Source organism: Gossypium raimondii, chromosome 7, assembly GCF_025698545.1.
Source record: "Gossypium raimondii isolate GPD5lz chromosome 7, ASM2569854v1, whole genome shotgun sequence".
NCBI classification, from domain to species: domain Eukaryota; kingdom Viridiplantae; phylum Streptophyta; class Magnoliopsida; order Malvales; family Malvaceae; genus Gossypium; species Gossypium raimondii.
In genome coordinates, this window is record NC_068571.1 from 3,907,468 (window position 1) to 3,919,530 (window position 12,063).

The 12,063-nt window shown below is 29.2% G+C and overlaps 1 protein-coding gene across 2 annotated transcripts; it reads left to right on the forward strand.

Annotated features, from left to right (window-relative positions):
- Window positions 1-8,774, forward strand: LOC105766518 (probable LRR receptor-like serine/threonine-protein kinase At5g63710). Of its 2 annotated transcripts, XM_012586006.2 has the most exons (11): window positions 1-224; window positions 4,308-4,475; window positions 5,633-5,765; window positions 5,931-6,002; window positions 6,175-6,318; window positions 6,719-6,784; window positions 6,890-6,960; window positions 7,043-7,186; window positions 7,356-7,697; window positions 7,786-8,180; window positions 8,274-8,774. In XM_012586006.2, exons 1-11 carry the CDS (start codon window positions 173-175, stop codon window positions 8,583-8,585), a joined length of 1,899 nt encoding a protein of 632 aa, XP_012441460.1. In that variant the 5' UTR covers window positions 1-172; the 3' UTR covers window positions 8,586-8,774. The 2 variants fall into 2 exon arrangements, with proteins under 2 accessions (XP_012441460.1, XP_052488983.1); XM_052633023.1 differs by lacking the exon at window positions 4,308-4,475.
- The last annotated feature ends 3,289 nt before the right edge of the window (window positions 8,775-12,063 follow it).

Sequence of the window (12,063 nt, forward strand, 5' to 3'; positions counted from 1 at the left end):
AGTGCTTTATGGGGGCCGACCCTGCACTCAAAACATAACCCCATTTTCACATGATCTTCATCATTGTTACTACCCATCAACATTATGTCTTGAATTATATCTATTATCTATCTCCTCGGCTTCTTCTTCTTGTCATCTTCTGCACTTTTTTGTTTGTTTGTTTCGGTTTCCCATGGTTTCCTGGTTTTGCTGCAACTTCATCCATGGCTGCCTTGCCAAATCAGGTATGTTTTTTTATACATGCATACATACATATATCTTCTTCTTCTTCTTCTTCTTCTTCATGTTAACGTATATATACGAAAACTGATATTATGTGTGATGTATTTTGCTGCTTTATTCCTACTGTTATATTGGAAAAAGTAGATGTATTTTGGCATTTAAACAAGCAGTTGGTGTGCTTCTAATCTTAATTAGCAATTTTACTGAATGCAAGAATTCCAAGGAAGTCCACCAATAAATAAAAACATCAATTTTAACTGATTTGATTGCAGTGGATTTTTATTCAATTAAAAGATAAATTAAATAAGTACTAAATAAAGTAATTACTTAATAAAATTATACATCTCTCTAATGAGATGATGTTCAATATATGATTAAGATATTAATGGTTTAAATCTTATTACTTGAAAAATAATTTTATTTCTCTATAAAAACAATAATTTTAATAAAAATAACCAAAACCCAACTTTTAATTATTTAATCTGATTTTTACCCTTTTATTTATTGGTTAGATCAAATTGATAATCGATTTTCGAATATTGAATCAATTCATCGATTAATTTATTATAATTTTTTACACCGTAAAAAGATAATTAAAGGTTAATTGAGTAATTACTCTTTAAAAAGTTTGGTTAAAAAGTTAGATTGAAAAAGAAAAGTCTTAACAAAATATTACATTTAAAAGTGAATTTCTAATTTTCTTAGGGTTTTTTTATTTTTGCCAAATATTACATTTCTTACACTCCACAATCTTAATAAGATTATCTTCCATTTCCCTATCATTCTCTTCCATTTCCTGAATGTCATTATAATCACCTACACTCATCTAAACTCCCCTTATAACCCTAACAATTTCAACTTTTAGGCTTTGTTTGATATAGTGGAAAGAAAGTCGGAAAGATTGGAAAATTGAAGGGATAGAAAAATAGAAAGATGGAAAATATAATATTTCTTTCCATGAGTATGCCTGGTAGGAAAGACGGAAAAATTGAAAGAACATACCAACCATTACTTGGTAGGGTTGAAAAATGAAAGGAAAGAAAATAAAAAAATTAATAAATACTTTTGAATTAACATACACATCTCTTTTATTCTCCCTCCTCTCATCCTTCCAATTTGAAATGATTGATTTTTACGCATTAGGATGGAAAATAATTATCTCTCCTATTTTTTCTTCTTCTTCTCACTTATCTTCCCTACCAAGCATACTAAAAAATATATGTTACTCCCACTTTTCCACTCAACCAAGCACGCCCTTAATCTTTCTTCCAATTTTGGAGCTTCATAAATCCCACAAACACCTTTATCCTCATCTTTAATATCAGTATCGATAATATTTTTCCCAACACTCCTAATCCTCACCTTAAACCCTTTCTTCCACTAAAGCGATAAATTGTCACTCATCCCTTAAGGATCAACATGAATCCCCTCATCAAATAGTATTTTTTAAATAAAAAAAATCCTCAGCCTTTTCCTTTTCATTCCCAGTCTCCATAAAAAAATAACATCAAAGATCAAACATTTTACTAAGCTCACTTAACACTTGAACTATCAAGTCTGAGCCAATATCTTCTTAGTTCCAAGATATGCACTTCATGACTCCTTGATGGCAGTTACAGGCCAACCATCGATCTGTCTGTCCTAATGTCCCCAATATCCTCTTCACTTCTCTTACTTTCCCCCTTATTCACATAACTATCTCCCTTATCAGTCCTTGTGCCTTGAAGAATTCTCGAACCACTTTAGCCTTGCCATGGTAGTCAGTGGTGTTAGGCTGGTAAGTGGACTCATCAAAAAGGGTAGGTCATGGAAATGGTTAGTCGTCATTGTTATTGGATTCTCTCTTCTTAAAGAGGGTTCAAATGTTGATAATGCTACCGTTGAAATCTTCACGTTGCAAATAAACCAAAAAAAAATGTTTTAGACTAATTATTGAGAGGTCCTTAACTTTAGTCAAAAGAAAAAAAATTCACGTCAGCAAACCGAATTCGAGCAATTGTCTTAATCAGAATGACTAAATTGACAAAAAAATTAGAGTGACCAAAATAAGATCGACGCTATTTTAGAGACCTGCGGTATAGTTTACTCTCTAATAAATTCAAATTTAATTCTTACAATTATACCTCATAAATAAATAAAAAATTATTGCAAGTGTTGGTTCATAAGATATAATAATAATTAAAATTTAATTTCTACAATTATAATTTTGTCTAAATTTAGTGGGTAGCTAAGTTTGTCAATGAAATCCAATTTTATTTACAAAAGTTTGCATTTATTAACAAATTTTAACTAATGAGACTCGACATTGTTAGTTAAGGTGGAAATCTTGAATATACAAAAATCCAAGTTTGAGTTTCACCATTTACAATTGTGATGCGTGAGTTTTCGGTCCCTACATATGCGGATGTGGATGAGTTTTAAAATGTTTTAATAATTGAGGTTGGGATAACTTACTTTTAAGGGCTTCTTTTTCATGAATGGAGTAAATTTACTCTATTTCTATTTTAATTAGGTTTAATTATGTTTTCTTTATTGTTCTACATTTAATCTTTTGTACTATATTTGACATAATTTGATATTATTATTTATCTATATTAATATTTAAATATTTAATTAAATTGGTATCATTCATTAATTAAGTTTCAATTCAGTTGTGAAATTATAAAAATAATTTCATTTTTTTATATAACCGATTTGAACAAAAAACAACATGGTTTTCAATATCTCAACTTTATTATTTTAACTAAAGTCTCATTTATTTTTTGCATTATTTTTTTATAAATATATTTGTTACACAAAAATTTCACCATTATCATACGTGTATCATAATCTAATATACTCCTCCGTCTTACTAAATTTGTCATATTTTGACTTTTAATGGTAAAAAATTGATTTTAACATTTTATTCTTTAAAATTTATTATGAATAAAAATATAAAAAATTTAAATATATTTTAATAGTATTTTATTAGTTAAAATATTTAAAATAATTGAGGTAAAAGTTTAAAAATTTTAACCTGACATTTTTATTGTGTGGTAAAAATCCTTTAACCACAAGTTTAATTTCTAGAAGAAAAAAGACAACGTATTCGATAATTGACTTAATAAGTTTTAAGTCACCGACATAATTTCTTAATTTATTATGTGACTTGATAAAATGTCTATAGTTTCTTTATTTCGTCTTTTAACCACAACAACTAATTTTAAAAGGATCCTACTACATTTAATTTCACCTTAATTTAACTTTTCTGTAACAATCATATTTGTCTGTCCAAATTTTGGATGTTATGATGAGGTAACTGCTATACACCTATTAGAATATTCAAGATGCCTATAATAACATTTGAGATTTAGGTCATATTTAAATTTTTAAAATTTCAAATTTAAAAACTATAATATATTAATAACACTAATTTGTGAAACTTAAATTATATTTTTTAATAAAATTTACAAATATAATTTCATTTATTAAAAGTTTGACACGTGATGAGGAAAAAAAGTAAGTATCTGTGGAGGAAAAATTATACATAGACCCTCCATCTTTTTTATATAATTTTAATGGTGTTTTGCAAGTTATATTTTCATAATAAATCTTTCCAATTATATTATATAATAAGCCAGTGTAAATTTTAAAACTATTTTAAAAATATTTTCCAATTTATTAATACTTTTATAAATTAAATACACTATTAAAATTAAAATAGATATTTAAAAATTTAAATAATATTACAATAAATTATTTAGTGGTCACAATATTTAAATATAATTAACAATCAACCTCTACTAATTAATAATTAAAATTAAATTAAAATTATATATAAAATATAATTTCATACAATGTAGTATTATAATATTTAGATTTTAAATTCAGTATTTTTAAAATGAAACTTATATATTATTATATTTTAATTTCGTAAGTATATTATTAATGAAGCATTACAAAATTCATAAAAAATTTTAAAAAGAATAATTAAATTTACAATCAATCAGTCTTACTTTTTTTTTTCCAGTTTGTGTAACAAAAAGTAGGCTAATTTTCTGTGTGATTTGGTGTAAAGTACATACTGTTCCAATTTTTGGCTGCAGTTTTCAAAGGTTTTGAGAGATTGTTGGGTCCATCTTCATCGGAGAATAAAGCAAAAAGCAGTAATAATGAAGCTTTTCCCAAATGCCTGCCTCTAAAGCATATCACAATCTGGCTCCTACTGCTTTTCGTTGCAACCACTTACTCATCCAAGGAACCTGATATTGAGGGTATGGTAGCACTAACCATAGCCCCTTTTTTTTTCTTTTTTTTTTCTGATTTCAATTGAATTTAACGTTTGTTATACAACTATAAAAAATATATAATAACCCGACCCGATTATCCGACTAAAATAATCATAGTTTAAGTAACCTCAAGTACTTCATTTGAGGGGGTTTCTTCTCTATTTTCTGAATCAGAACACAATCCTCTCTATTTTGACCTCCGATTTTGACCTCTATTGATATCGTGTATCAACAATGTTAAAAATAGGTTAGTATAAATTTAGGCTAAAAAAAACACTAGTATTTATGTTTGAGCCACAGAAAAACAAATAGATATTCTGTTCGTTACAATGTTACTTTTTTAGTTACATTACTATTAAGTGATATTTTCTTTTATTTTGAAATGCCACACTAACAAATTTAACAAAAAAAGATATTAACAACTGGACATGAATTTTGAAATACGAACTAACAAGAGACTAAATTTCTAAAAATAAAAGTATAAAGACTAAATTCTAAATTCTAAATTTATGAAAAGTACATGAATCTATGATATATTTTAACCTATTTAAATCTATAACACATGAAATTGTCAACAAGACCACTGTTGCAGTAATTAGAGCTGCTGTAAGTTGGCATCAAGATAGGGTTCAAGCCTTATGTAACCCATCTCCCCTTCCCCAAATTTATTTTAAGGGGGTGCAATTTTATTAAATATATGAATGCATAAATATATATGTATATAAATTTGATATGATGCTTATTATTACTGGTTCGTTGCCTCATTGCCCAATTGAGTTTTGATTTGTACCTTACGTGGTTTGCATGTGAGGTATTCGCGTCCTTCTATGAGATTGCGCGATAAGGATTCGCACCGTTTGTAGGCAAACCCACATCTAGAAATTATGTATTAATTCTAGAGTAGGGTACATGTCGGCATGCATGAGGACCTAACTACGACATCATATCTATAAACAGTAACCATATCATATAAATACATAATTTAGTCCATCTGAAGAGGACAGAAACCTTTAGAGGTTCCGCCTCTAGTTATACATAGAGATTGAAACTTGGACCTTATTATGACAATAAATCTTGAACCCTAACGAGCTTTGTCAGCTTGTTGGCAAAAAGAACTGATAGCTTTGTCTGCAAATGTTCAGGAAATGCTTTGATCGAGTTTCTCAAGGTTCTCAATGATTCCAATGGTCGAATAACTGATTGGAATGATAATCTTGTCAGTCCCTGCTTTAGCTGGTCTCATGTTACCTGTAGGAATGGGAATGTCATATCCTTGTAAGTTCACCATTTTGAATCATGATTGTTATCAATTGACATAGCTTACAATGTAAATCCAATTACTTATGGTAGAGGTAAGATCCTTGGGCACGCCCTACTTTACATAACCATCTTAAGTTTTTTACCAACTACAAAGTAACATGTGAATGTATGAATTGGCAGGAACTTGGCTTCAAATGGATTTTCAGGAACTCTTTCGCCTTCAATTAAGAAATTAAAGTTTCTTGTTAACTTGTAAGTGACAATGATGTTGTATACATGTTGCATCTTGGCATTAGAAAGAGAAAAAGGCGTATTAGTATATGGTAACACACAAACACACATGAACATAAACATATGATTGTATAATATGAACATGTGGGTTGCATGTTAAAGACCTTTAAGTGATTGCTAATTTCTTTTGCAGGGAATTACAGAACAACAATCTATCTGGTTTGTTGCCAGATTTCCTTGGTGAGATGGCGCACTTAGAAATTCTGAATCTTGCAAATAATAAATTCAGTGGTTCTATTCCGGAAAATTGGGGTCAATTATCCAATTTAAAAAACCTGTAAGACTGTGCTTTTTCCTAAATCGGACTTTTTGTGAGCGTGATTTGATAATATTATATTACTTGAACGCTTGATTTTTCTTAAAGTACTAGTATGGAATACACATATTCAAACATGAGTATAAAATGTAATCTTCCTCGTATATGGAAAAAGATTGAGTAGTACTCATATCTGACACAGACTAAATCCGATTAAAATATAAGTTTTGATATTTAGCAGGAAACATCCATTTATGTGTTCTTATTCCAATCATAAAATTCTTGTTTGATAAACAGTATCAAACTTGTATATAGGTCTTGTATTGTTGGTCTATATTTCTCTACTTTACCCTCTTTTTGGGTCTTTGCTTATATGCTAAACTGACTTCACAAATACTCAAAAATCATTTTTACTTGGCAGGGATCTTTCATCCAACAACTTAACTGGAAGAGTTCCAAGGAATTTATTCTTAGTTCCAAGAATCAAGTAAACTTTATAAGAAATTCTATCTCCTTTAAATTCTAGTATATAAATGCTTAAGATTAGACAAACTTCCACTCGCTATTCCATTTGACAGTGTTATTTTGTCAGCTTCAATGGAACACACCTTGCTTGTGGCTCTAGCTTGGAACAACCTTGTGTTTCAACTTCTACATTCCCTGGTTTGCTCTCTACACCAACCTTTTTACTATATCCATTTCGTATGTGTTCTACATGGGATTAAATATTGTGCTGTTTTGGCAGTTTCAACCAGTAGGTCCAAAATTAGAATTGTCGTAACCTCTGCAAGTTGTGGTGCTCTTATACTTCTATCACTTGGGGCTTTCTTCGTGTCCCGGTATTATCAAGCACACAAATTTAAGCGTGATGTTTTTGTTGATGTCATAGGTAATTTTCTTTACTCATCCATGATCAAAGACAAAGTTACAAGGGAAGATATTACATTCCAATGTTATGCATGTTATTGCTCATCATGATCATTACAGAACTCCTGCTGAAAGTCTATTTGATTTCTTTAGTTTGTAGAAATTAACACTTGATAATTTTTAAACTTCAGGTGAAGATGACCTCAAAATTTCCTTTGGCCAGATAAGGCGATTTTCATGGCGTGAAATCCAACTTGCCACTGATAATTTCAATGAGGGCAACATAATTGGTCAAGGAGGGTTTGGAAGAGTTTATAAAGGTGTCCTCTCTGATAACACAAAGGTTGCTGTGAAACGCCTTGCAGATTATTATAGTCCTGGTGGTGAAGCTGCATTCCAGAGGGAAGTCCAGCTCATTAGTGTTGCTGTTCATAAGAATCTTCTACGCCTAATTGGGTTCTGCACAACCTCTTCCGAAAGAATCCTTGTTTATCCTTTCATGCAAAATTTAAGTGTGGCATATCAACTAAGAGGTACTTGTCCTTTCTGCATTGCCTTTTGATGCATTGCAATGCAGGCATACTTACTGTATTCTGAATTTATATCTGAAATTTTCTATAGATTTAAAACCTGGAAGCAAGGGCTTGGACTGGCCAATGCGGAAACGTATAGCTTTCGGAGCAGCCCACGGTTTGGAGTATCTACATGAGCATTGCAATCCTAAGATAATACACCGTGATTTAAAAGCTGCAAACATCCTTTTAGATGACAATTTTGAGGCTGTTCTTGGAGATTTCGGGTTAGCAAAGCTTGTTGATACCAAGTTGACTCATGTTACCACTCAAGTACGAGGTACCATGGGTCATATTGCTCCAGAATATTTGTCCACAGGAAAATCTTCTGAAAAGACAGATGTCTTTGGGTATGGTATAATGCTTCTGGAACTCGTTACCGGCCAGCGTGCCGTAGATTTTGCTCGTTTAGAAGAGGAAGAGGATGTTCTTCTACTTGATCATGTAAGGTTTTTATATTGATGCACCCTCTCCTAAATCTTTATGAATATATAGAGTATTGAACCTGTAGCATTTGTGAGGATTGTTTATGAACAGATTAAAAAGCTGCTGAGAGAAAACAGGGTTGATGACATCGTTGACGGGAACTTAAAGATTTACGATGCAAAAGAAGTCGAGACAATCGTACGGGTCGCACTGCTTTGCACTCAGAGCTCACCCGAAGACCGACCGACGATGGCAGAAGTGGTGAAAATGCTTGATGGAGTGGGTTTGGCAGTGAGATGGGCAGAATGGGAGGAGCTTGAACAAGTGAGGAACCAAGAATTCATGCGGTTCTCACACCAGTTCACTTGGGGTGAGGATTCAACTGTGGACCAAGAAGCTATACAATTGTCCAGAGCCAGGTAATCCCATACATAAATCAAGTTTTCAGGGCAATCACAGATTTTGTACATTTGATGTCACAAACCTTAGCAGCTTCTAAAATCTATGCTTGTCTAATTACGTTGCTACATTTACTGCCTGTAAAGTGGTATGGTATGGTATGGTATGGTATGTAAAATGCAAGTAACTAACTTCTCTACTTCAGAGTACAAATAGGCTTCGTCAACTGTAATTTACTTTAGGTTTTTTTTTTTCTTTTTTTTTTTAAAACAAAATTATATTTTGGGAATTAGGTCATCAATCAATTTGGTTATTGATTTGATTTGATATTTTAATTTAATTAATTTAATCGACTTCAGTATAAAATAATTAAACTGATCAACTAAAGCATTAATTGATTTAATATCAATCAACCTGAATTAGTTAATCAATTTAATTGATTTTTTTTAAAAATCACGTTTTGAGTTTGGGTAATTTAAATTATATATTATAAATATATTTAAAATAATCAAAAATAATAAATATAAGTTGATTAAGTCAATCGATTTTGTTATGGATTTCGATAATCAATAATTGATTGTCCAGACTGACTTAACTGAATTCAAAATCGACTTGACAAACTAACCTAATTTAATTGAAGCATTGGATAAGTCAATTAAATCGGTTATAACCGTATAATGCTTTCCCTTGACTCAAATCTTAACCCGTAAAACTTATGTAAAAATATATATTTATAAAAAAATTATATTTAAATTAAATAAGACTTTGGTTGCAATAGTTAAATTGAAGTTTTAAAGATTAAGCATCTTAAGTTTAGATCTCGTTATGGTAATATCTTATTAAAAATATAAAAGATAAAATTACTCTTATATTATTATTTGTTTTTTTCATATTATTATTTGTTATTTTGTAAAAACAGGAGGCTTTTAATCATTTCTCAATTGAGACCTTAAGTAATAGAATAGATATAATTAAGAAACCTAAATTTATTTAGGGTAAACTATAAAAATAGTCACCTAACTATTTTAGTGTTTCTATTTTGTTACTCAAGTTTAAAATTTTCCATTTTAGTCACTAACGTTATCAAAATTTAATATTTTGGTCACACATCTATTAATTACTAACATAAGCCTTTTCTTTTTGGCGAAATAACAATTAGCCCTCCAATGTTTACAGATTCTATTAATTTGGTCATAATTCTAAAAGTTCAACAAATTTAACTACTAACTTTATAAATTCATCAATTGAGTCTTGATTCTTAAAAATTTTAAAATTTAAAAATTTTAAAAATAAAACTTTCAAATAATATATATTTAAAAGTTCGTTTTTTATAAAAAACACATAAAATTTTATAAAATACATACAAAATTATAAAAAATGAATAACCATTTTTTCTTTTTCTAACATGAAATTTATTGATTAAATATTATTTTATAAATAAAATATTTTTAAAACCCACAAAAAAACTTAAACCAAATTCGAACTTTTCTTTTCTTTTAGTTTTATTTTATAAATAATAATTTATTTGTTATTTTTTTGTCCTTCCTTATTCCTCGCCAAATTTATTGAGCACTAGACATCATCTTTGTTCGCAATCACCTCCACTAATAACTCTTACTCCAAATTCATTGATTTCCACATTGTTTGTTGTTGTGCCATCCAAGTAGGAATCCGTAGCGGAGCTGCCGTTATACCTTCTACCTACTGGGTCTCAAAAACTTCATCATCGCCTGTATATCACCAATTGCGCCCCCCCCCTCAAGCTATAGTTTTTGATCTAACCTAAACATAGTGGTCGTTAATGTTGAAAAAAAGAGAAAAGCTGAATCAACTCAAGTCTTCTTCATGTTTTTTCTCTTACATTTTATTATTTATAATATTATTATTTTAATAAATAAATTTCATGTTAGAAAAATGGGTATTCATTTATTTATAAATATTTTATAATTTCGTATGTATTTTATATATTTTTATCGAAAAATAAACTTTTAAATATATATTTCTTATTTTTAAAAGTTTTTAATTTTTATTTTTAAGAATCAAGGCTAAATTAATGAATATGTAAAGATGAGGATTAAATTTGTTGAATTTTTAAATTAGGACCAAATTGATAAAATCTATATATACCGGAAGACTAAATTTATTATTATGCCAATAAAAAGGCTTCCGTTAGTAATTTAATGGATGAGTGACCAAAACATTAAAATTTGATAAGTTAGTAATTAAAATAAAAATTTTAAACTTGAGTGACCAAAATAGAAACACGCTAATAGTTAGGTAACTGTTGTCAAAGTTTACCCATTTATGTATTAGATATATATATATATATATATATATATATATATATATATATATATATATATATTTAGGAATACTCCCGCAGGGTAAATTTTAAAATAATTATAAATTTAGTTTAATTAGTTGGAGGGTTAAAATAATTATTATCAAAATATTTAAATATTAAAAACGATTATGTGTAAACTCTTAATTGTATACTATTTAGTTTATTTTCTGATTTATTAAAAAATCTTTTAATTAATACAAAATATAAGTTCCTTCGATTAGAAACGTTAATATTTATGATTAAAAGATTTAATTTAAAATTAATTACAGGCTTATTTTATTTTTTATAGAGTGTAGTGACCTGAAGTTAACACATGAATTAGTTTGAATTGATCACCTTCTTTACCTTCATTTAATGTTGAGGCAATAAGTAGTTTGAGATTGAAACCTGTGTGTTGGCCTAATGGTTAAGGTGTTCACCGTCTTAATGGTTAGCTCTTGTAATTCACAAAAAAAAAAAAAGTAGTTTGAGATTTAAAGTTCAAATCTTGCTTTAATTTGAGTTTACTTATTTAATTTAGTGTTTATAATGAATTATTATGAGTATTTTCGAGATATCTAGTGAAAGGATCAAATTACACTTCGGTACTAATCACTGAAAGGTTTCTTAATGGGTCACACTTCACTCTAAAATAATTTGGATGTTATGTTAGGTTTCTAGATCCCGTTTTTGAATTTTAGATGCGTTTGCTCTTAATAGAGTAACCTTGTACCTATTATCATTTTATTGAAAACCTAATGTGCCACACCCACAAGAAGACGAGGATAATTCGAGGCTATGATTAAATGATTCAATTGTGAAAAGTTCAGACAACTTCGAATTTGATTTGATTATGATTAGACTATTAAAATTTGAGATCATTCATTCCTTCAATGAAAATGTTAAGCATGCATTGCTTTACCCTTCACTCATCTATCAAATTCCACTTAAGCAAAATGGTATTGTATGAAAGGATGAGGTGAAGTATTCTTGGAAGTGGAAGAGAGCAAGCATGCTGCTGCAAATATTAATGTTGGAGTGAATTTAGAAGATGATAGAGAATCCTAAATCAGTTGTTGCTTCAGTTGCAACTACCTTAACATCTATAAAGCTATCTAGTATTAATAAGGCCAAATATATGAAGCATCTCGATGAAAACTTCACCGATAAGGATGATAT